At 34.4% G+C, this 27,968-nt stretch overlaps 1 protein-coding gene across 1 annotated transcript; it reads right to left on the bottom strand.

Moving 5' to 3' along the window:
* Positions 1–5,804: 5,804 nt before the first annotated feature.
* LOC102804782 (glycosyltransferase-like protein gnt15) lies at positions 5,805–27,675 on the bottom strand. The gene is made up of 16 exons (XM_085494412.1): positions 27,513–27,675; positions 25,184–25,373; positions 24,503–24,559; positions 23,765–23,845; positions 21,133–21,200; positions 20,754–20,805; positions 20,254–20,362; positions 19,966–20,090; positions 19,664–19,815; positions 19,069–19,144; positions 15,937–15,983; positions 15,431–15,581; positions 9,783–9,860; positions 8,236–8,354; positions 7,112–7,201; positions 5,805–6,540 (listed from the first exon to the last, which is right to left on the bottom strand). Exons 1-16 carry the CDS (start codon positions 27,668–27,670, stop codon positions 6,369–6,371), a joined length of 1,725 nt encoding a protein of 574 aa, XP_085350538.1. The 5' UTR covers positions 27,671–27,675; the 3' UTR covers positions 5,805–6,368.
* Positions 27,676–27,968: the final 293 nt, after the last annotated feature.

Raw genomic sequence — 27,968 nt, 5'->3', positions numbered from 1 at the left:
AACCAGTGTGTAATGATGATAAAATTGTAGAGGACAAGGGCAATGAAGAGCATAGGAGTGTTTGTATATTTGTTTTGCAAGAGATACATTTCAAGGGTGAATAAAAACAGGGCAGACATATCATAAATTGGCAGACAGGCAACTTCCGAAATAATGAAATTAAGTGGTGTCATTTTGTCTTTTTGTAACTAATCATGAAATTGCAAATGAATAAAAGCGGCTAAAATTATTAGAACCATATGTGTATGTGCTTCTATTTTTTAATTGATTGTTACCTATGCAAATTAATTACATTGATTCATTATGGGGATGTGTATTGCTATACTGATAAAACTATTAACATTTAAAAAATGAAAGTAGTTAATTAGGATGCAAATTAGCTTATCAATATGGACATATTAATTACAAACTAGAGGTAGATATAGTTGGGAATCATCACGCCAAACTACACAAAAAGTGTGTATGTATGACTTTCTGAAATATTGATATTATCTGTGAATGACTTTTTACAACTCAGAAAAAAAAAATTGTGGTACCTGTAGTTACTGAATGATGAAGTTGTATGTATTCTGATTAATTTTTAATCCAAAATGGCCACCAGAGCCACCATTGTCTGATTAATTTTTAATCCAAAATGGCCGCCAGAGCCACCATTGATTCTGTTATTTACACTATTGAGGTTTTTTGTTTTGTTTTGTTTTGCCACCAATTAATTGTATATATTTCTGAAATCTCAAGAAAATTTAAAATGTTAATTTTCAGATTTATTTGTTCTGAATTTATTGCTGTCTGTGTGTTTTGACATTGCATTACTCATATTATTTTTCTTTTGTTTTATTGTTATCTATTTTTCAATGAATTGTAGTTGATTAAATAAATTAAATATACCTTACTAAGTTGATTTCATCATCACTCAAAGTAAATTATTCACAGATGAACAAAAACTCGTGTATTCTATGTTTTCCCATTTACATGCTTTTAATTCATCAAAAGGGAATGAGAAATTTATACTTATAATGTAATGAGCAGCAACACCTTGCTATAGGATTAATTAACTGCACTAATGCTGCCTATGAAAAACGAGAAAATTAAAATGTTATTCCATTATGAAATTGCATTTCTTGCTGATATTTGTTCTTTTATCTAACCAAATCATTATTATGTATATGCCCGAAAAAGGAATGTCAAACCTTATTTACGGTGATACTATTCTATTCAATTCTTTCTTTTATAATGACTTGTGCTTAAAGCTTCCCATAAGTCTGCACCACACGAACCCAGGTGCACCACACGAACCCAGGTGCACCGCACCACACAGGTGCACCACACGAACCCAGGTAAGGTGATGGCCTTTTATGGAGCTCAGTCAAAGGCAGGATTTGAACTGATCATAAGACTAAAACAACACCCATAACAATATCCTAAATGATTACCGAGTAGAAGTGATAGTATTTTCTATAATTCAGTATAGATGTTTGAAGTGATTTCACTGTGGTTGGCGTGCATCATTCATAATAGCAAATTCAACACCTGCAATATTATTTACACATTAACGTAGTTTTTTGGCAAAAAAATTGCGTTTCAAAAATTGACATGACATTGCACTGCTTCATGGGGAGGTCGGGTCAAACTATTTTTATATTTAGTCTAGTAAATTTACAACGTAACCAATTAAACAAAATACCTGAGGTATGAAATAGCTTAGTTGTCTTTGGAGTCAACAACGCAATAAAACATAGTACTACATTGAGTTGATAAAAAGTAGTAGTTGAAATAAGGAAGACTGTGTTTTCCAATAACCAAAGCTACATACACATATTTTTTTAGGAATTGAAACATATTATTATATACAAACCAAAACAAAATTAGTTATTGAACATTATAATAATACATTTCATATATCAGATGATAATGAATACTTTATGTTGGATGATAGTAACAAGCAAGTAGTTGTGTGTGACGAGTATGGAGGGTTTATTAGAAAGTTTGGTAGATCTGAAATTAATAATCCATGCGGAATTGCAATTAATCCTGTTAATAAGAACGTGTATGTAAGTGAGTATGATGAAGATTGTATTAGAAAGTATACCCAGGGTGGCGTGTATATAAATTCGTTTGGGGGAATTGGGGAAATGCAGGGCGAATTCATTGGACCTTACATGTTAGCTATTAACAGTAAAGGGTTGGTGTATGTGCCAGATTTACTCAACGACCGTATCCAGGTATTCAATTCTGATGACCAGTACATGTTTGAATTCTCTTCATCTGGTGACAATACAATGAGTTTCCCAAGGCAGTGGCTATAGATAAGAAAGATTATGTATATGTAAGCAGTATTAATAAAGTCACTAAGCATGACAGCTATGGTCAGTTTATTTGCAGGATTGATAGTGACAAGGATGGACTGAGTTTCCCCTATGGTGTAGCAGTATGTAATGATGGTAGAATAGCTGTAGTGGACAACAACAGTGATTGCATCAAAGTATTTGCAGAGTGAAGTAGCTTCACAAGAGATACATTTCAAGGGTAAATAAAAACAGGGGCAGGCAACAAATCATACACTGCAAATGGAGATCACAGTGAAATTAAGTGATCATATATTTTTTGAAATTAAACATGAAATTGCAAAAAATTAAAAAAATATAACAAAATAAAATATAAACAAATAAATATGACAATACATAAATAGAATTTAATAATTAATTGTTAAATATAGAAATTGATCCATTCAAAACTAGCATAGGTACAGTACATATTAATACAGAATAAAAAAAGATAAAATTATTAGTATGCAAATCAGCTAATTAATTTGTACGCAGTATTGTAGTTATTTGTCTTCACGTGTACAAAATCAACTGAGAAACCTATTGATATGGTATAGAATAAACAAGCAGAAAACAATTCAATTAATATGTTAATTAGCTCATTAATATTCACACATAATCTTAGTTGAAAAAACTTGAAGAATTATGAATTATGAAATTGCATCTTTTTTGAGGAGAATGAGGAGAAAAGTTTTTATTTTTTATTTCCATGGCTACTACATTGTTGAAAGCATTCAAAAGTCAGAAAATGAGAAAGTAAGTGTAAGTGAATAAAATATTTGTTTTCTATATTCGTCAATCATTTCAACAATTTCAAAAGATAAACTGGGTGACTGTATGACATGTTTAGTACATGTACAAAACTGAACTTGGAATAGTAAAATATCCAAAATCTATGTGGCTTGCACGGTAACTAACTAACCAGAAAGTATAATAACAATATATTAAGATCTTGAAAATGTACATTTTTTGAGTAACTTTCCACAATTTCAATTTTCAGAATCTGGAATTTGGGTGACAGACCAATAGAAAGTATTTTTTTTTTATTTTTTATTTTTTTATTTTAAAATTGTTTGGCAATGGTATCGAACAAAAAGTATTTTAACGCAGTCCATGTATACTTTACATGGGAACCAAGTTGAATACAATGTGATGTGATGACTGTGAGGCGTTAATGAAAGTTAATGTTTTTATAAAGATCTATTTAGAACACGTGACAACACAAATGAGAATCTTAGTTAGGTTATAACCACTAAATAAATCAAATCTACTGTGATATTGCAATGTATATATGACAATACACGTATGAGAAATATTTCATGATAAAATCTACAATTTTTTTTAAATTAACCGTACTGACTAAGTCAATTTTATCTTAAGCATGTACATACATGTACATGTCAATCTCATAACATCAATCATAATCTTTTCAATTTTTCAATTTCTTGTCTTGAATTCATAATTGTATTGTTATCTGTAGATTTTACATTGTATTACTCCTGTTTTTTTATGTGTGCCTTTTTATCTATTTTCATCATTGCAGAGTATGTTAGTTGATAAAATAAATACATATATTCAATGAGAGAAAAATTGTTTAGTGTTTGGACTGAGCTATTCAGTGAATAAAGGATGCCGCACTGCCCATTATTGCGTCTTAATATGGCAAGGATGGGCATGGGGTCAATAATGAGTGAAAAGTAGTTCATTCCATTGATTTATGCAGACTACCCCACCCCAGCCCTGCTTTCACAATTAATGGGGGAGTCCCTTATTTAAATCATATTACCCTTGACTTCAAAGAAATTGACAGAGAATTATTTTTCCCCCATTGCAGAGCCAGTGGAATGTTATTTTTTTTCTCATCACATCATTTTTTTTCAACAAAATCCTCTATCCCCCCAATTTTAAATGGGTTAGCCTTTATTTACTCTACCAAGAACGACACAGCACATTGGCTCAGGTATATATCCTGGGGGCAGAGCTACGTCGAAAGACGTTTCACGTTGCTATGACGCGCACTAATGTACCATGTATTTCTACGGGCTCTGCTTGCGCTGCTGAGGAACGCGAAACGCCGAATTCAACTTTGAAGTAATCCTGAACAATCAAATTTATATGAGTTACACATGCAGGCGTAATCTTGATACACTGTTCAGGGGAGTCTCAACAACCATCCCAAAGTACCGTTTTCTGAGATTTTTCGGCCTATGTTTTCACCGTGACCGTGATGGTTGGCATACACTGAAAATGCCGGATGTCCGTCCCGAGAATAGGTGGTAGGTGCAGTCTCCTTACCTCTCACATAAACAACAGTGGAAATCCTCAACACGTCCGTTGTCACCTCCCTACCTAACAATCTTAACGTGAACGAGATTTATGAATTATATACACTGTATTGATGTAAAGTCGGCAAAACGTTTCATTTTACCATGGAGGTCTACCTCCATGATTTTACACAGATCACAGAGACTGTGCACGGTGCACAGAGACTGTGTAAGGTCAACCTTGGGTTAAACAACTAACTTCTTTTGATATGCAAATTTCCAGTGATACCAGGACAGGACTTCGCCGCTTTGATTGTTAATATATTGCTACTTACCTTCTATAATTTGACACTTTAGTAACGTACATAATTCGTACATACACATTCGTATTTTTGGGCAATGTTGAGACGCCCTCAGGCTATTTGAATGTTTACAAAATGTCAAATTTATAGAAACTTGGCCAATCACCATCTCCCTAATTTATACAAATTCAAAACTCCAGGATGTGCTTGAAGTGGCAAATGGCAAAAAATGGAAATGAAAAACAGATTATCCTGTTATTGTTAATAATATGGGCAATACAACTGTTATTTTGAGTATCGAGTAGGAGTCCTAACAACCTCTCAGCATGTGCACCAGAAAACACTTGGTTGGTAAATTTGTAAACATCTGCATTCAGTATTTACATTTCGTAAATAATTCATGAGCGCGTATTGAAGTCTTCCTACCAAAACAATCTTCATGTATGAATCTGATCAATCAATAAAGCTGTGTTTGTGAGTGAGAGTCAAAATAAAATTAATAATTTCACTATTCAATTGGAGATCTTTCTTGAATAGTAATGTTCATTTGTTCACCAATGTTCGCAAAAGTGAAAATTACAATTATTTACAAAATATGATATTGTAGGATCATTCATGAGATCGACATTCTATGGGAGTGGGGTGCATAAGGCATTTCATTTGTTTGAAATGATATTGATTTTTAAAATTCCCAGTTTAAGGAGCATTTTGCTCCATTTTTCCTAAATGATTTAGAAGTATTCAGCTCTCGGCCAAAAACCTGCTAGGTTTCAGGCTTCAGTAGTCATTAGATAATCTGAACTAGGTTAATTAAGTTAATAATTTATCCATACAATTAGTGATCTGAAGAAAATTAAAGTGTTACAAAGGATAGTATGGTGTAGGAACATTGTGTGAGCAAATATGTGTAACAATTACAAATTTGAAAATATCTTTTATTGAATAAATAAATATTATGTATTTATAAAATATACAGTACCAGGTACATACTAGATATGTATATATAATCCAACTATATTTTCTCTTTGGTTGACATCGGCATAAACAGTGATTACAGGCAGAGTGTTGTATTAATCTTAGCCGAAGGCGGTAATGAAGAGTGCATGTTGACGTTAACCTAAGAGAAATATTGTGGGATTATATATATATATCATATTAATATTTCCACAGTACAACAAAGTGAAACGGTGGAGTGTTGACAGTGGAAGTATTGCTGAAATACCATCAAATACAAATAAATGATTGCGCACTATTTACGGTAGTTTTGTTGACGCCACTGTGTTCTATTTTATGTGAAAGCCGAGCGCAAGTTGTGTGGTGATTCTCTAGTTCTGAATATTTGCTCAATTTTGTTAAAATATTCTAAAAAATCAGCTGATTTGTTTTTGAACCACTGTTACCACAATCCGTAGTTATTGGACCGTATATAACCTTTGGACAACCTACAATTCGCGGTCTGTGGTAACCTACTGCTACCTCTAATGGCAAGGTCCAATGTCATATTTATTCATGATATCTGCCACAAATTCAAATCTGGTATTTCTGTTCTCCAACCTCCTGAATGGGTCCTGTAAGAATTTCTGAGTATCCGGTGTACTCCTATGGGGGATATGAACAGCCCAGACATCGGGTAGAACCAGTAATTCATATCTGTAATCAAAATAAACCATCAGTAAGGCTAGACATTTATTATCCCTTGTTTCATGAACCGCCGCATGAACAGGAGCCGAAAATTAAATAAAAATAAAATTTTATTTCAGCGTAATTTCTCGCGCCCGCCAACTTGTAAGCGCAAAAAATTGCTCAACAAATATTTATCTTTATTTATTTACCACCCGCCGCATAACAAACCCAAGTTGCATTTTCGTGGGAGTATCATGATCAAAGTACCGAAGTCTCGCGCAGATGAGAAACAAGGTTATACATGGAATAAAATTTTATTTCATTTCTTCTCTCCGATCAATGATCTCACTTACAATTCTTTGAGAATCACACAAATCTAATGAGAAAAAAAAGGATTAATTATATTTTTTTTCGCCCTCCTCAAAAAAATTGTCTTATAAAAACTCGAGAAACAGGAAATAAAAAAAAGTCTGGCCTAAATAACAATATTGTATGAGATGAGAAATGTCAGGTAACTTCACATGACAACTCATCTTATTGGGTGACGTGTCCTGTGACTTAAACCAATGGTGATTTGTCCGTTCAGATAATTTCTTACCCAGCTGCTAATAACTCCATAGTATGTGTAACTTTATTCATACCATATCCTGTGAACCGTTTATCGTACATCGGTGTACGGTCAGTCTTTCTGTTAAGAGAAGACATACATGTATGATTGCGACATTAGTCAACAAATAATGTACTTTGATTCATGGGTAATATTCAATACGCCACCGTTGTGTAACAAACAACGTATTTTACACATGTTGTGTACAACTGTCAAAAACTGGCACAGATGAACACTCTAATTTGCATATGAAGCACTTCTGTGTAATACAAAAGATGAATGATGAATTGCTATTATAATATGACAATCGTCAAATCTTTGTTCAAACAATGAATATGTGGCATATGTTGATGCTGGGTTTAAATTTGTTGCTCAACCACTACTACCGTACTCGACCACGTTAGCACCCAGGGTTCTCAACCCAGAAAATCGTGATTTTTTTTCCCCAGCATATTATGTCGTTGAAAGAAAATAAAATTACGAAATAAGTTTTACAATGAAGAGACAGAAATGGTCACAACAAATATACAAATTTTATTACGAGATTAAAAATATTATAGTCTGTTGGCAGTCGAATTGCACTAAAGTAGGGAGTGGGCGCTTGATCGGGCATGGGTGTCAACACGGTATTTGGACAGTCAGTTTGCAAGATGGCTTGCAGCTTTGCAAAGCTTTGTTCAGGACTTGTCTAGTATGATGATGAAATGATCTAAAATATACACGTGTCACAATCAAGTCTAAACTAGCTGGACAAAAAAACAAATTATTTTGCAAAGCTACAATCCATTTTGCTTACTGACTTTTCGAATTATTCTCAGAATGGCTGTAAATTAGGCAGAAGGTTTTCAACCCGCCTATTCACATAATTCATACCCACCATAGACTCCGGTCAGTCAAAATGACTATTTTAAACTATAGGCATTAATCTGCGATTCAGCCAACAACGGAGAGAGAAATCTAGGTCAGGGGAAGCCCCATGACCTCATAGATTTTCTTCCATTTTCGACGCCATCTTGCCTAATGATCATTTCTGTTTTTTTCTTCGTAAACGAATTTATATTAAAATTACTCAGAATTGTTACACTCCTGTTTCTACGGTATTTATCAACACTTACTTTAAAATAAAATATGGTTCATACTTGTCTTGGTACGTTGTTACTTTGTACGGTTCGTTCGCTGTATACCATTTATGATAATCGGTTGCACGATGAGACTCCGGCGAGTCTACAAAACGTGATATCTAAGCTAAGGAAAAATTATTGTGCAGACAATATGTACGAGTCTGAAAAACATTAACACAGGAATCTCATCAGTGCCAACAAAAATGCGGACACAGTTTTAATATTCAGTTGCCATGGTCACCCACAATGCATTGCAATAATAATATGCATGAGTCTGAATAACATTAACACAGGAATCTCATCAGTGTCAACAAAAATGCTGACACAGTTTTTATATTCAGTTGCCATGACCACCCACAATGCATTGCATTGAAAATATGCATGAGTCTAAATAACATTAACACAGGAATCTCTTATAAGTATCAAAAAATGCTGATATAGATTCGATATTGAGACATCATTACCATAATGCACTGCAAACAATTAGTCTCTGTAATGATTTGGAAACCTAAGAACATCTATATAAATCAGGAACATGAATATTCATAAAAGAATATCAATATTCAAGTGTAAACATGTACAATAACATGAATATTCATAAAAGAATATCAATATTCAAGTGTAAACATGTACAATAACATGAATATTCATAAAAGAATATCAATATTCAAGTGTAAACATGTACAATAACATGAATATTCATGAAAGAATATCAATATTCAAGTGTAAACATGTACAATAACATGAATATTCATAAAAGAATATCAATATTCAAGTGTAAACATGTACAATAACATGAATATTCATGAAAGAATATCAATATTCAAGTGTAAACATGTACAATAACATGAATATTCATAAAAGAATATCAATATTCAAGTGTAAACATGTACAATAACATGAATATTCATGAAAGAATATCAATATTCAAGTGTAAACATGTACAATAACATGAATATTCATGAAAGAATATCAATATTCAAGTGTAAACATGTACAATAACATGAATATTCATAAAAGAATATCAATATTCAAGTGTAAACATGTACAATAACATGAATATTCATGAAAGAATATCAATATTCAAGTGTAAACATGTACAATAACATGAATATTCATGAAAGAATATCAATATTCAAGTGTAAACATGTACAATAACATGAATATTCATGAAAGAATATCAATATTCAAGTGTAAACATGTACATTAACATGAATATTCATGAAAGAATATCAATATTCAAGTGTAAACATGTACAATAACATGAATATTCATGAAAGAATATCAATATTCAAGTGTAAACATGTACAATAACATGAATATTCATAAAAGAATATCAATATTCAAGTGTAAACATGTACAATAACATAAATATTCATTATTGCTTGATTGATGGAACAAAGGAAAATGGATATCATGTAAATCGTTCAAATTGTTTAGAAAAAGCTGTGCACACAAGATACAAATAAACAAATATTGAACATAAAATTCCTTAACTACATCCCCCTGTACGGCAGGTGAGCTGAACAATAAAGGATATGAAATGGTAGAACATTTGGCACGTTGCCAAATATTTGACTGTGAAGTTCATCTTTTGTTTCTGGTATATGTGGAAGTTCCTAATATAAAAAAAGTAAAATTATGATAAATACAACTCAGAATGTTATTTTTTATCATATAAATATGATTTGAACATAAAATAATTAAAAATAACAAAATCATACAAATACAATACATGTATGTAAATGAGTTAGGTATTGAGTAATATCAAAATATCGCCACTGGTGGCGTACTCTTTTTTTTTTTTTTTTTTTATTCTTATACAATTAACAATACATGAAAAGGAAACAGAACAAAAAGTACAACACAATCACAAATACAACAAATTATCAGAGTAAGGTAAAGTACATAAAATTTGACCTATTCGACTGGAAAATCACTCCATTTATTAACATGATGCACCATAATATTTTTACGAGTTGCAATATATTTTTCAATTTTATAAATATTCAATACTAAATGTTTTAATACTATGAAACTGGGTAAGGTATCTTGACACCTAGCAGTGTATATAGCCCGTTTAGCAAGTAATATAACCTGATTTGTAATAGTACTAAAATTTCCATCCCCAAGTAGTAATTGATGTTTATCTGGCAGACTGTTTAGATTTAAAAATTTGCCCCAGTTATGAAATACTTTACCCCAAAGCTCCTTTGAATATTGGCAGTCTACAAATAAATGTAGTAAAGTTTCATCTGTTTTTTTACAAAAAGTACACAGGGGAGATGATGCATAAGCTGGGGACATTTTAAATAAAATAAAATTAATATATAGAATATTTCTCAAAATTTTACAATAAAATGCACGTGACTTAGATTCTATTGTAACCTTGTACGGAAGTGCATACAATTTTTTCCAGTCTAAAGTTATAGTAGGAAACAAATTTTGGTAGTATATTTCGCTTTTCGGGGGGGGAAATTTCCTTTTAACTAGTATTTGGGAAAATATTCTCGTAGACATTTTGCTAATAACTATAATTTTACCATCACTAGGAACACTTACCGGGAGAGTGGGTCTAACAACATAAGAACGTTTAATATGCCAAGTTTTCGGAATTGCATCCACAAGACCAAACCATTTTAAAAAAAGTCTGTGGAATTTCTGCACGACAGTGTTGTGCAGTTAAACAAGGATAAAATAGCATTGGAGGAGAAAGTTAGAAGGATGGAAGAAGAAATTTGTCACCTTAAAACCGAAAATAAAGAGATTAGAGAAGATGGTATCCGGCAACAAAGATATTCAAGGAGTTATAATTTACGTTTCGGAGGGGTGAAAGAAGCTGAAAACGAAAACTGTTTACAAACTATTGCCAACATATTATGTGATCAGTGTGGTTTTGAAAATGCTAAAGATATGCTGGAAAACGCTCATAGAGTCCCCACAGTTAAACGGGCAACTACCAATGCGGATCCGAATAGACCTGCTCGCCATATTATTGTCAAGTTTTTGCGTAGGCCTCAGCGTTTGGAGGTGTTCAAAAAGGCGAAAACGTGTCTCCGTGGTAACATATTCGTGACGGAAGATTACTGCCAAGCCGATTATAAATTAAAGCGTGGGTTGAGATCAGTAATGGAAAATGCGTATAAAACGGGACAGAAACCATACTTCAGTAATGGTCGCTTATTTATTAACGGTAAGCTGTATGTGACAAATAATTAAATTAAGAATCGTTATCTGTGCATTGTTACCACTGCTGATTTGATTTTGGGGACAAAATACAGTCCTCGCTTTGTATGGATTTTATTATATTAATTACCGGACGGGTGTAATTATTATCACTGCTGGTTTGTTTTACAGTATTATGTTTAAATTTTGCCTAGCGGATGGATAGTTAAACCCATTCTATTCTTTAATGCTTTGGGTTTTTCTCTTTTTGTTTTATTTGTTTTTGTTTCGTGGGTGTCTGTGTTTTATTATCAGAGTATTTTTTTATGAAATATGTAATCATTGTGACTTATGCCAGAATTGAATTTTATCTCATTCAATGTACGGGGATTACAGGGATATAAAAAGCGAATGAAAATTTTCAGCTGGATTAGGAACTCGAAAGCTAATATTATTCTGCTTCAAGAAACGCATAGTCTAGAAAAAAATGATCATTTGTGGTGCTCACAGATTAAAGGTAATGTGATATTTTCTCATGGGACGGGGGGATCAAGGGGTGTCATAATAATTATTAGAAATATAGAATGCGAGGTGAATAGTGTTATTAGGGATTCAGAGGGTCGTTTGCTAATTATTCGGATAACCATTGAAGATAATAATTTTCTTATTATAAATACATATGGCCCGAATTACGAACTTGATCATTGTAATTTTTTAAACATCGTTAACAAAAATCTACACAAAATGAATATTAACCCTGATACTCAAATAATTTGGGGAGGTGACCATAATTATGCATTGGATATTGTTTTGGATCGTAAAGGGGGGAATCCAAGAGTATGGCGGCGATCATTAGATTGGTACAACATGTATAATAAACTAATGGAAAAATTTAGCCTCATTGATATCTGGCGTATACAAAACCCAAACTCTCGTTGCTTTACATGGAGTCGTTACAGACCTGAACTCATACAGAGTAGAATCGATTATTTTTTGATTAGTGAATCATTGCAATCTTCTGTATTATCTTCTTCAATGAAACCAGGATTGAAGTCAGATCATTTGGCAATAACTCTCTCCATTTCAATAAAAACATCAAAACGAGGGCCCTCATATTGGAAATTTAACTCTAGTTTAGTGAATGATAGCGTGTATATCGAACAAATCACATACAATTTTCCATTATGGTTACAAAAATATAACAATCTGAGGAATCCCCTTCTAATTTGGGATTTAATGAAATTTCGTATAAGGGGTCTTACAATTACCTATTCAAAGAAAAGAGCTGCAGAAAAAAGAAAGAAGATTCAGAAACTAAATGTTGAAATACTAGCCTTGGAATTGGAATATAATTCGGATCCATCGGAACAGTTGTTGGATAGGCTTGAAGGCAAAAGAAAATCACTAGAAGAAGAATATGACTATATAACGGAAGGGTGTATAATTAGGTCGAGAGCAGATTGCTACGAATTTGGGGAAAAAAATTCAAAATATTTTTTAGGCCTAGAAAAGACTAACCAGACTAAAATTCAGATAAATAATTTAATTGATATATCAGGAAATATAATACATGGGGAAAAGAATATTTTATCAGAAATCGGGAAATTTTATTCAGAATTGTTCCGATCAAAAGTTGTGACTGATAATACAAACATTGAGACATTTTTGAACCCATTGAGACTTCCCCATTTAAAAGAATCTGACAAAAATTTGTGTGAGGGTCCAATTACATTGAAGGAAGCTTACGAGGCTCTGCAAAAAATTCCAAATAATAAAACACCGGGGAATGATGGTCTTAGTGCCGAATTTTATAAAACATTTTGGGCTTTGGTGGGACCCTGTGTGGTGAAAGCATTGAATTATGGGTATGAGGTGAGTAAATTATCAATTACACAAAGACAGGCAGTGATATCATTACTCCCTAAAGAAGGAAAGGACCTCAGATACATTAAAAATTGGCGCCCCATATCGCTGTTAAATTTGGATTATAAGATTGCGGCTAAATGTGTTGCCTTGAGAGTGGAGAAAGTATTACCCTCCCTTATTTCTGAACTCCAGTCTGCTTTTGTTAAAGGTAGATATATAGGTGACTGTGCACGTCTGATAGATGACCTTATGAACTACACAAAAGACAGGAATATACCTGGAATTTTATTTTGCATTGATTTTGAAAAGGCATTTGACTCTTTGGAATGGCAATACATTTTTGCTGTTCTAAAGAAATATAATTTTGGGGAGTCATTTATTAACTGGATTCATTGTTTCTACTCTGATATCTCAAGTTGTGTAATGAACAAAGGCTTTTCAACTGGGTATTTTAACATGAATCGAGGTGTAAGACAAGGTGACCCTTTATCTCCTGCTTTGTTTATTTTAAGTTTGGAACCTTTACTAAATGCTATATCTGAAAATAATAAAATAAATGGTATTCAGATTGGTCCAAATCAAGTGAAATACACTGCTTATGCAGATGATCTCACCACTTTTGTTAGAGACTTGGCTTCTGCTACGGAACTATTTAGCAAATTGGACTGTTTTAGTACTGTATCTGGGCTGAGGGTAAATGCGGATAAAACGGAAGCAATGTGGATAGGTAGCTGGAGACACCGAAAAGACGAACCTTTAAAATTAAAATGGTGTTCAGATTGTGTTAAAATTGTCGGTATATATTTTTCATATAACGATGATCTTGCGACTTCAATGAATTGTGAAAAATATCTTGTGTCAGTTGGAAAGCTTTTAAAATTTTGGGCTTGTCGTAATTTATCTTTACTGGGTAAAATACAAGTTATTAGATCCTTAGCTATTTCCAAATTACTGTATACGTTTAACCTTATTTCCGTTCCTAAATCAGTATTAGTTAAACTCAACTCGATGTTTTATAATTTCCTCTGGAACGGTCCTGATAAGATCGCCAGAAACACTGTGATTGGTAATATGTTAAAGGGGGGTTTGGCTATGCCGGATTTATTGAGCATGTGTGTTGGAGCAAAAGCAAATTGGGTTAAAAAGTTTTTTGATAAAAATTACCATCCATGGAAACAAGTTTTTGATTGGTATCTTAATTCGGTAGGTGGAGCAAATTTGTTGTTCCAGTGTAATTTTAATAGGGAAATGTTACCGATAAACTTGCCACCCTTTTATGAGTCTGTTCTTCATGCATGGTCGTCAGTAAATTTACATAAACCCCCGGAAAATCTTCAAGAAATCGCAAGTGAGATTATTTGGAACAATCAAAATATTATTATTCAAGGAAAATCTATCTTTTATAGGGAATTGTATAACATAGGTATAGTTTATATTACGGATTTATATGATAAGAATGGTAAAATTCTGTCTTGGGATCTATTGGTTAATCGTTTGGAAGGCACGACAATTTTTTTAAAATGGTTTGGTCTGGTGGCGTACTCATACTCATGAAACCTGTACTCAGCCATAGATGTCCAAATTTGTGCTTCTTTTATTTTTATTTTATTTTTTTATTTGAAAGTTTATTTGAACTAGTTATGAAAATACCATCTTTTAAGTAGATCTATGTTTGAATACACAAAAGTGATTTGTAATTCAAGATATGGCTGCCATCGTTAAGTGACAGTTAACTATAGCAGTTACTGTATTTTAATTTGATTTGAGTTCGCTTCTTGTTTAAATGTTATCGCTTGGTGTGACTTGCGAGTTGTGATAACAATTAGTAACAATATAACCGCATCCAATTAAATATTCCTAATTCACAAATGTCTGTTGAGTTCTCGCTGAGAGTGAGAGTGAGAGTGAGAGAGACATATGACTTTTGACCCATCTACCCCAATATTGTTCCCGATCACTGTCCCAAATACCATGATTATCATGATCAGGGGAACGGTGGATGGAATATTGCATTTCGAGTTGAGAAAGGGGATCTCAATGGGACCATTTACAAATTATAAAAGTAAACAGAAAAAAGGATTAATCAGTCCAAGATATACATGTGACCCATTACAAGTAGGTCTCTTGGGAGTAAAAATTCAGTCTAAGAAATACCTACCTCTAGTCCCTCCATGAATTCAAATGCTGGAACAATGAATGCAGTCTGATCGTTATTCCATGTTTTTATGTGAGCTGTAAATTTGTCTCTGAGTTTTGACGATGGTATAAAATCTGCATCAAGTAATAACATGTAGGATGTTCTACTATTTCTGTAATGACAATAAAAATAGTTGATGTTATCAGCTTTTGATGCCTTTGCCAACTCATCGCCTCCAAAAAAACAGAAATGTGTTCCGTATGTACATATACATCATTACTCTTTCAATTATTTGAAATTTTTGTGTGTAAATTATACATTCTGTGTGCATATTAAATCAGGTAATTTGCATATCATCAACACTTTCCCTGCCATTTTCAACTTTTGTCACCTTCCACAAGTTGTTCAATGTTCTGTTTATGCACATTAATTAAATATTTAAACATTTCTCATGATCAATGTGGTCTTTTCAGCATCATCACATCACCATAGTCATATATCTTCTCTCTATTTTATATACTACTTACTTTATTGCTAAATTTCTTAAGTAATTAATTGGATATACATCATATACCTGAAAAACGGAAGACACATTTATTAAATTTAATATCAAACACAATAGAATACATGTTTCATTTGTTCACAATATTTGATTCCTTCAAAAGCATTTCTTTTGATGATCAATATTTTCTTTATTTGGGGTAAACTACCAACAACCATAAGGTTATCACGAGAATACAGCAATTTATGCATGAAGGCAGTACAGTGATCTATTGACCGACACTTAGAAGAGGTGGGTACGACCTGTACTGCCTGAGTGAATACTTTCTGGCATTCTTGTGATAACCTTATTATCATATATCTTTTTCTTGCTTTTAGCAAGAATTCATTGTGAGATGACAATGAAAAATATTCTGTGTTATATGTGTGAGACGGGATTCAATTTCCATTGCGTGCTATAAAGCTTCTGTTTAAAATGTAAACAAAGAAAAGTTTTCAAATTTGAAAAGAATAAGTCAGAACGTGTCAATGTTGGTGACATAGTTCATTACACATAAGGGAAAAATCTAATGCTCAAATGAATGCTGATATTACTTTTTACGGAACAGCAAATTCTAATTGTTTTCTGTTCTACAATGTAGGAATTACCGTAAAAACCCGCAAATAAGCGCCACCCTCAATTAAGAGCCACTCAGTGAAAATTTGGTACATTTGACCCTCCATTAAGAGCCACCAAGAGTTGAGTGGTTTTGTCAATAAGAACCCTGAAATAAGCGCCAGCCGCCCGGTTGTTTACAATCAGGCAGACACCGAGCTTGTCGTGCCTCACTTCCACCCTGCATTGTTTATTGCCCCACAGAAGGTGTGAGACAAATAAAGATTATCCCCATAACTTGCCTGATGTCCTATGTAATTGAGAACGGAAGAATGATAGACGAAAGAAATGCACTGAGAGCGTGAATGTGACTGTCAACTTATCCATTTTATATTTCTGACACACAATCGACCAATTCACAAACTATTCAGTAATAACTACTAGTATGTTTTTTGCCGAAACACCGAAGGACACGTTGAGATATTCATTGTCAATGTTGTCTTTATAACCAAGTAAAGAACGTCACGATTTTAGAACGCCTTTATCGGAAAATCGGAGGTATCGAAAATGCATTCTCACAGACGGACCGGAACAGGAAGTCAGCAGAAAACAAAAGATTTTTTCCTTAGCGTGGGGGAAAACAGAGGTGTTAATCCGGAACGTTTGAGGGATCGTGACGTAGCTCCGACTGTGAGAATGTAATGATTACGCAGCCCACTCTTGCTGATCGTGATTTTGGGTTATTTTTTGCATTTCATTTGAGACGTTCGTTTTGGGGTGATTCGAGACCAAATGTTCAGGGAAGTAACAAAATAACTGGCATTAGTTTGGAGAGGGCTCTCGTGCCGAAAATAATCAAAATCGAAGTCGAATGGATTAGTTCCATAAACTTGCGCGATCAACTTGTCTTACAGCAAAGTGAAGTCTACGTGACCCGCCTGATCCAAATATTTAAATTAGCTATTTGTGAGAATTGAAAATAATCTGAACTTGTACCAATCAGAAAATGCCTTGTAACAGGCCTGGGCTTTCGTGAATGATTTCGTCTCTCCGATTGGTCACAGGAAATTATTTTTAATACATGTAATTGTTACTTTCTCGGTATCGTCTCATATTTGGTTATATAGGGGTGGGGCTATAGTTTGACCCTGTTTGCGTGGACTGTGAAGTACGTGAATATCATTAACATATCATTATAAGCTGGCTTGATTATGAAACAGGAAATATAAACCAAAGCTGTACTGTCAGACTTTTAGCGCAATTAAAACAATGCCCAAGTACCCAAGCTGTAAAAATCTATAGAAAAATGTGTTTTTATTTATTGTTTTTGCCATAAATACAAGTGATTGGGCATCATTTTTTTCATTCGTTCCATGCTTGCTTTGCAAGTATGTCTTCTCCTGTCGCTGCGTGTCAGATCAATTCTATCCGAAACTATTTTATATCGTCACCAAATCAACCACCACGCCCGCCACAGCCACGCAAGTTATTCCCAGTTTTCAAGAAAAAAGTTTGCCGTACCAAACTTGGTAAACAATTGTACAACGGAAGTACAAGTGATTCGAGTGTTGGGTCAGACACTGAGAGTGCTACCAAATCAGACTTCAGGCATCGCTACGCATTGTCAGTGAAACGTGACTTCAGGCATTGCTACACATTGTCGATGAAACGTCGAATCGTCGTATTTATTTGACTTTTGTTATTCCCATAACAGTATTTTTACAGAATAAATTAATTGCAATGATACATCATTAATAATTACTTGTCTGTTTTGGTTGTGTGTGTGTTTGCCTATCCCCTTCCCTATTTCACAATGAAAAAAATTGATGACCCTGGTTTAAGAGCCACTGGCTACAAAGTTGTCAACATGTTACCTCAAATAAGCACCACCCAGAAATGAAAGTGTTACAAAGTGGCTCTTATTTGAGGGTTTTTACGGTAATTAATATTTAAACCATTAAATGATGGAATGATCTAATATATTTTTATTTATCATTAAACACAGTGTCAATATAACTGGTCCAGTAAATAGAATCCTGACACTCGATGCAAATTATTACACGAACACAAATCCCAAATTTAAGCTGTTAATTATCACTAAGTTATGACTATAAGTAAAAGTAAGTAAAATACTAATGTTATTATTAGAATAGTACCAATACAACACAGTATGCAATCTAGAGTGCATTTGCGCCAAGTGACAGTAGAGATCTGTAGCAATGCAAGGCTACCCTGAGGAAGTAGTTTCATGTGATTGTATTGTCAGTTACTGTGAAAATTTTAAAAATATACCCAGTTGCATTGTATGTTTAAAAAAATTGTTTTATACCCATCAATTTCGTCATTTTACCAAAACTTCCCAGGCACTGCGAGCAGGGGCGGTGAAAACTGCCTGAGGCATCCCAGTTGTGACGTCGCTTAGCAGTTGAGTAAAAACTGGACAGACTCGTGGCTTCCCGTGGCTCCCTGAGGCTGCAATGTGAAAGCACTCCTGATGTGTGTCATAGTTTGTGATAATCTCGTAATAACATTATAATAAAATGAACAAATGATGGTATCTTACCGTATTTGCATAAACTGCTGTAATTACAGTGTGTGGTGAAAACTGAGCGGTTTTTAATTTCTTCTGTATATATAAACTGAAATTAAGAAAACAATTAAATTAAATTAATCAAATATTCATTTGACATAGTGTTTGCAGCAAGAATATACAATATAATATATATGGTGAAATTGAAAATGATGTGGTGAAATTGGTGAAATTGGTGAAATATGGTGAAATTGAAGTGTTATGATAGCGACTTCACGTTCGCACATTCGGTTCACACGTCGTTAGATTATTGTCACGCCTTAGAGATTTCACTTTTAATATAGAGGTTGTAAACTTTTGTAAGGGATTTAGAGAGAACGAGAGAACAGTACAGCGAGGGGTCACCTCGGCTGACTGCTTGTGTGAATAAAGCTGGACTGTCTGTAATGAACTTGTGTATTCATTTGGGTCGAATCTGGTACCTCTACGTGTAAGTGACATCAGCCAATCGAGATGAAGTTCCCTGATCCCCGAACACAACGCCAGTGTTCATGACAGAAGGGTCAAAGTTCACAATGTGGTAAAGGGTGGCAGTTGAGATGATGAACATTACAGAACATTTCCTTACCGTTTCCATTCATGATCGGTGTCCAAAGTTTCCGATTTTGTCGGTACGTAGAGAACAATAGACATTGGTCCGTCCCATGATGCAACAATTTTATTTAAAGTGTCAATTCTATCCATTGAAATTTGTGTTACCATGGTTATATCATCTTTGTCCTGTGAAGGGAGTTATTTTTGCTTTATATTTTAACAATATGTTGTATGTAATTTTATAATAAAATTTGAGCAAGTAAACCAGCTGTACGGGTCTCCAGTTAGCTGCATGGTTACTAAACGCCTCTCATAAAAATAAGATCTGTTTCTTACCATGGCTGCACCAGAGTTCAGTACTGTTTCAGTGACAAAATTATGTTCAATTTCACTACTACTTGACAAAGGAGGACACGCTGGGACGTAATTTCTTCTCTGGAAACCATTTTTGAAAAAAGTATCTGAAGAAAAAAAGTATGAATAAATATCATGACAATTAGTGCTTCATTTTTTAATAGTCTGTGAAAGGTGGGAAAACACTAAACAGCCTAAAGAAAATATGTTGTCATGTCAACTGTAATTCAAATCTGAAATAAGAGCAATGAAAATAACTGAAAGACTTACCTGCCACGATTGGACGAACTACGACTGCTAAAAATTTAACGATGCCAGTGTAGCCATAGCAACCAAGCATCACAGTAATACTGACTGGCTGTTTATTCTCAGAAAACATCTGAAAACAAAAAGATGCATCATGGTTATATTACAATGCAGTGTGGGATATTTCCTATAAAAAACAATTCTCTGTATTTAAACTGCTTCCACCTGGACTATTGAATCATGGGTATTTGAACTGTTGCATTATGGGTAGCTGAGTTGTTGCATTGTTGCTACATAAACAGTACAATACATATAAAATGACTTATTTTCACTGGGTTTAAATTTCGCTGATTTACCATTTCGGGCATATTCAGTGGGGTTTAAATTCACGGTTTTATCATTTAGATAATGTGTTCTATGCTCAATTTTACATATTCACTGTGTTTTAATTTAGTGCATTTTCCAGTCAGCAAAATAAGCAAAATTAAAACCCAGTGAATAATTAATCCTTTTACAGTACTCACAATGTTATGCTCTGCTTCTAGGTATGTATGAGTTCCTCCTGGAAAATCTAATCTACAAAAAAAGTGATATCAGAGCGATAGCTTTCACATATTTGAATAAATATATAATCAGAAATTAACAGACACATTTGAGGACACAAAATTATATCTTGTCTTCACATCAACTTTGAACAGAATCTGTCAAACCATGTCCGAGAAATGGTTAGAGACACGTAAAAATAAAAATACAACTTTGAAGCAAATTGATGCAGACATATTTCACAGAAATGACGTCAGACGGACGCAAAAATTCACCAACAGAATTCAGAATATGACCTAAATATAATATATATACATATGATATTCAATTAGAAATCAATTATGTTAATAAATGTAATACCTGATGATGTCATTGCCTCCTGAGCTGTACTTTATCAATGCTATTGCACTGTACATGGAGGTAACTTCCTATGAAGAGGAAAGAGTTATTTTGTTAGGTAGATTTATCTAAACTAGTATGCATAATCAATGGGTCTGTACCTCCTCCTATGTGTGCCACACAATGGGGTTCGTTCCTCCTCCTATGTGTGCCACACAATGGGGTTCGTTCCTCCTCCTATGTGTGCCACCAAACGAGGTCCGTTCACCATCCAATGTGTGCCACTCAATAGGGGTTAAACCGTTAACCCATCCATATGTGCCACCCAATTGGGTTGTACCGTTAATCCTCCCATGTGTACCACTCAAGGAGGTTGGACCGTTAGTCCTCCCATGTGTGCCCCCCATTTGTCACATGGCATACATTTTACAACTTCTGATAGGTCTATTTTACCAACAAGTTATATTTTAAGCCAGTCTATCTCAACCCATGTACACTAAATTGTATACCATGAACAATCATAATAAATTAGACACGTCTTCATTATGAATATTAATATTAATGAACATGTTCTATATTTGAATGTTCCTCGATATGGTCAGGTCTTGTGACAAATTTGTTTATAACAGGGTATCATCAAAGAGTATGAATTTTGACATTTTTTAATTTGGGGTATCATTTCTGACCAAAAAAAATTTGGATCTTGATTACAAAGTATTGTGATTACAAATCCACATCAAGGCATTCTGTGCTACTACCGTAAAAACCCGCAAATAAGCGCCACCCTCAATTAAGAGCCACTCAGTGAAAATTTGTTACATTTGACCCTCCATTAAGAGCCACCAAGATTTGAGTGGTTTTGTCAATAAGAACCCAGAAATAAGCGCCAGCCGCCCGGTTGTTTACAATCAGGCAGACACAAGCTTGTCGTGCCTCACTTCCACCCTGCATTGTTTATTGCCCCACAGAAGGTGTGAGACAAATAAAGATTATCCCCATAGCTTGCCTGATGTCCAGTATAATTGAGAACGGAAGAATGACAGACGAAAGAAATACACTGAGAGCGTGAATGTGACTGTCAACTTGTCTATTTTAAATTTCTGACACACAATCGACCAATTCACAAACTATTTAGTAGTAACTATGTTTTTTGCCGAAACATCGAAGGACACGTTGAGATATTCATTGCCAATGTTGTCTTTATAACCAAGTAAAAAACGTCACGATTTTAGAACGTCTTTATCGGAAAATCGGAGGTATCGAAAATACACAGACGGACCGGAACAGGAAGTCAATAGAAAACAAAAGATTTTTTCCTTAGCGTGGGGGAAATTTGGTTAGCGTGGGGGGAAACAGAGGTGTTAATCCGGTCCTGGCAACGTTTGAGGGATCGTGACTTAGCTCAGACTGTGAGAATGTAATGATTACGCAGCCCACTCTCGCTGATCGTGATTTTGGGTTATTTTTGGCATTTCATTTGAGACGTTCGTTTTGGGGTGATTCGAGACAAAATGTTCAGGGAAGTGACAAAATAACTGGCATTAGTTTGGAGAGGACTCTCTTGCCGAAAATAATCAAAATTGAAGTCGAATGGATTAGTTCCACAAACTTGCGCGATCAACTTGTCTTACAGCAAAGCGAAGTCGACGTGACCCGCCTGACCCAAATATTTAAATTAGCTATTTGTGAGAATTGAAAATAATCTGGAATGGACCAATTAGAAAATGCCTTGTAACAGGCCTGGGCTTTCGTAAATGATTTAGTCTCTCCGATTGGTCACAGGAAATTATTTTTAATACATGTAATTGTTACTTTCTCGGTATCGTTTCGTATTTGGTTATATAGGGGTGGGGCTATAGTTTGACCCCGTTTGCCTGGACAGTGAAGTACGTGAATATCATTAACATATCATTATAAGCTGGCTTGATTATGAAACAGGAAATATATAAACCAAAGCTGTACTTTCAGACGTCTAGCGCAATTAAAACAATGCCCAAGTACCCAAGCTGTAAAAATCTATAGAAAAACGTGTTTTTCTTTATTGTTTTTGCCATAAATACAAATGATTGGGCATCATTTTTTTCATTCGTTCCATGCTCCTGTCGCTGCTGGTCAGATAAATTCTATCGAAACTATTTTATATCGTCACCAAATCAACCACCACGCCAGCCACAGCCACGCAAGTTATTCCCAGTTTTCAAGAAAAAAATTGGAGTTTGCCGTACCAGACTTGGTAAACAATTGTACAACGGGAGTACAAGTGTGGGTCAGACCCTGAGAGTGTTACCAAATCCGACTTCAGGCATCGCTACGCATTGGCAGTGAAACATGACTTCAGGCGTCGCTACACATTGTCGGTGAAACGTCGAATCGTCGTGTACGCTAAGCAGCACGGTCAGCGAGCAGCCGTTCTTATTTATTTGACATTTGTTATTCCCATAACAGTATTTTTACAGAATAAATTATCCCTTCCCCATTTCACAATGAAAAAGTTTGATCACCCTGGTTTAAGAGCCACTGGCTACAAAGTTGTCAAAATGTTACCTCAAATAAGCACCACCCAGAAATGAAAGTGTTACAAAGTGGCTCTTATTTGAGGGTTTTTACGGTAAATACCATACAGCAATTACAGTAATATCCACACTTCACTTACCATGCCTTCGAACATTTTCATTTCTATGGCGGCACTTTTGACTGAAAAAGTGATTCCTTTTAATAGAATATTATTTACAATCTGAAAAAGAAAGCATTCACAGATTATGAAATGTAAATAGAATAAAACAAAATAAACAACAAATATTTATTCCTAGATATTGATGTTAGTTGCATCCACAAAAATAATAACACTGTTTTCAAATTTGATCAGGTAAATGTACAATGATAAGGTTATGACCACATAATGCCAGGATGTGTGACCTTTAGGGGGTCATGCATAATACCAGGATGTGTGACCTTTATGGGTCATGCATAATGCCAGGATGTGTGACCTTTAGGAGTCATGCATAATGCTAGGATGTGTGATCTTTAGGGGTCATGTATAATGCCAGGATGTGTGACCTTTAGGGGTCATGTGTAATGCCAGGATGTGTGACCTTTAGGAGTCATACATAATGCCAGGATGTGTGACCTTTAGGGGTCATGCATAATGCTAGGATGTGTGACCTTTAGGGGTCATGTATAATGCCAGGATGTGTGACCTTTAGGGGTCATGTGTAATGCCAGGATGTGTGACCTTTGGGTGTCATGCATAATGCTAGGATGTGTGACCTTTAGGGGTCATGCATAATGCTAGGATGTGTGACCTTTAGGGGTCATGTAAAATGCCAGGATGTGTGACCTTTAGAAGTCATACATAATGCCAGGATGTGTGACCTTTTGTTAGTGAACTTACCGGTAAATACTGGTATATTGCTCTAACACTCTCTGGTTTACATGACACACTGAGAACCTGTCAATAACAACATAGTGAAAGAATGTAAAGTCAGTTGGCTGCCATTAACCCCTTTAAAGCGGGGAATTCGTCACCTGCGCATGCGTCAGATGCCCATAGCGTGTCACTGTTTTCAAACAAGCGTCTACCCATGAGCCTTTGCATTCTTAGCGTGTGTTGTTATCAACGCTTGGGACTCAATTCCTGCGCGTGTACAGGTGATGATCCTCCTGCTTTAAGTGACAAAGTTCACTTTCCTCACCATTCACAAAATGAAATGTGTTACAATATTTACAGATTTTTTCCAAAATTTTGAGCAAAACATTTATGAATAAAAAAATACAGAAAATACTTAAAAATAGGAATATATTGCACCAAATGTTGGCAAAAAAAATTATGGCACTCAAAAGGTGAAAGTTGTATTATCGGAAGTATTTTGTTTAAATAAGACATATGAAAAATGTTGAACCTGGAACATTGAGCATACAAACTTGAACTTGAGCTAGTTATGTTGAGGTATAAACAATGTAGTACAGTATTAGCCACTACATGTATGGTTAAAACTATTTCACTTTTATCTCAGCTCTGAATCAACAAAGGGGTGCAGACATCAACAAGAACGGCCTAAAATAACATACTTACTCGTTTGCATATACCAAAATGGTCGATATCACAATTGACGTCATGTGACCATTTGACATGTGGCATCCACCATCCCTCAATACCAATATGTGTTGTATCTGACAAATCATCTAAAATTAAATTCATCTGATCAGCTTCTTCTTTTTCCTCATCGTCATAGAAACCATCATCTTGGATATCTCCAGACAAACTGCAAAAGTTAAATCAGTTCTATGTCATAATAATGTAATATAAGTGTAAACTAAGAACTGACCTGTCACGGTAGAGTGAACCAAGTGAAAAAACATCAAGTTTCAACATCAAGGCTATATGCACAGTATATGGTCTGAGTGTAACTTAACATATATTTTAAAGCTAGTTCAATTTGCATCTTTATTTATTTTCATTATTGCAATAATTGTAAAATAAATAAATAAATAAATAAATAAAATAATAATTAATAAATAAATAAATAAATAAATAAATAAATAAATAAATAAATAAATAAATAAATAAATAAATAAATAAATAAATAAATAAATAAATAAATAAACTTAACCACTTGTCAAATAGAGAAAATGTGTTTACTCTTTTGACCGATCTATTTAGGAAATAGAGGACTCCGTACTGCCCATTATTGTGTCATAATAGGGCAAGGATGGGATGTGTGCGATAATGGATTATTTATGCAGACATCACAACCTGCTATCATATTATTATAACATTATTACAAAGACAAATTTAGGGATATTTACAATATAGACCCCATTACCATACCAAAAAAGTCATTCTTAGGAAAAACTAAGAACCACCACACATATTCATGGATTAGTGACATTAATAGAACAGATTCTAAGCTCAGAACTTGCAGCCTCCTTAAAAATGATATCAGTACATCACCCTATCTGCATTTATTACATAATAGAGAAGACGTCAAAATAATGTCACATTTGAAATTGAGCTGCCATAAACTTCAAATTGAAGTTGGCAGACATAAAAGGCCAAAAATACCAGCAGAAAAAAGAATCTGTAAACAATGCACTTCATCAGAAATTGAAGATGAAATACATTTTGTAACAGGGTGTGATTTTTACAATACTGAAAGAGAAATACTTTATACAGAATTCACAAATGTACTTCCCACTTTTCAATCAGAAAACAATATAAACAAATTCAAAATTATAATTAAAGCGAGAGGGTCTTCACCTGAGCATGGGTGGGAATTGAGTGCCAAGCGATGATAACACATGCTAAAAATGCAAGGGCTCATGGGTAGATGCTTGTTTGTAAACAATGACACGCTATGGTCGTCTGACGCATGCACAGGTGATGACTCTCCTGCTTTAATACAAAAGAACATAAATTAATCAAGCATGTGACTAATTACTTAAAACTTTGTTTCAAGAAACATGACACATAGACATGTACTTATCATACATAATTGTATATCACCACACTATCTCAGGCTAATTTGCAATTTTAAACTGCATTTATCTTAATTTTTTTTTAACTTTTATTTTTGTTACTGTTTTTAAAATTTGTTACATAACAGCCTTAAATGATTTGTTAACTTATATTATGGTGTAATAAATGAAATTATTATTATTATTAATGTTGAGTGCAGAGTCCTGTATTTAAATTATAATACCCAGGACTTCGATGAAATTTAGAGAGCCTTATTTTTTTTTTTTCTTTACAGAGCTTGTGGAATATTTTTTTACCCTCATCACATTATTTTTTCTCATCAAAATCCCCTAGCACCCCCCCCAATTAGTTATCCTTTACTAACCCTCCGACCAACAATGACACAATGCCATGGCCCAGGTATAGATAGTGGTTGTGACAGACTAGATTTCGAGTGCAGGCCAAACACTAACAGTACACATTCCTAACGAATCGGTTGTCACCTTCTCTACCTGAACGTACGAATTCCTTGGGGCCCTCTCACACCTAACTCTAATTCTAACCTTGCCCCTCCAGACAGTGCCCCTCCCCAAATTTCCAGGACATGGATAATTATCTGGAGGGGCATATACATGTACAATTACATTAGGGGCTAGCTGGAGTGTTATATTTAAATTTTAGTTTAGGGGTGAGAGAACTCTTTCCATCAAACTTAACATGAATCAGATTTATGATTTTTACATGCACTATATCGATGTTAGTCAGAAAAACGTTTACGTAGAATTTGTCCACAGATCACACAGATTCAGATAAACCTGCAAAACAGTGCACCGTTTTAAGGTCAACCGTGGGTTAAACAACTAAACGCTTTTGATATGCAAATTTCTAATGACAACCCAGGACGGGACTGACACTTCGCCTTGCTGGTTTATCTATTACTACTCACCTTCTAAAATTTGACACTCTGGTAATATGCATAATTCGTAAGTACATCACAATCACTGAAGCAAGCGAGATGGCAAAAATAATCCAAAGAATACAGGTCAAATCGAGTCGAAACACTCGGCGGCAAAACCAAGACGCGAGATACATGGGCGCCGCCATTTTGAAATTGCGGCGAACCAATAGAATTCGTTAGGGTTCATCGATTGAAAATTAAGGGTAGATTTGAAGATTTTGTAAAGAAAAAAAAAGTTTCGAGGGTGAAGTGGGGGAAATGTGGAATGCTCAATAGCTATTCACATAAAAAAATCGGACGGCAATAGAAGTTGAGAATAATAAAATTGTTGTTAAGTAGGATGCATAAAATACGAGTACTTCTACGAGAAACCCTCACCCCGTTTTCAGATGGGTAATCCCTCACATTTCCAGAAGTCCGATTGGCTTCCAGATAGTGTTTTTT

Source organism: Saccoglossus kowalevskii, chromosome 20 (genome assembly GCF_978046115.1).
Source record: "Saccoglossus kowalevskii chromosome 20, keSacKowa6.1, whole genome shotgun sequence".
Classification (NCBI taxonomy): Eukaryota; Metazoa; Hemichordata; class Enteropneusta; family Harrimaniidae; genus Saccoglossus; species Saccoglossus kowalevskii.
This window is presented reverse-complemented; position numbering and strand designations above follow the sequence as displayed.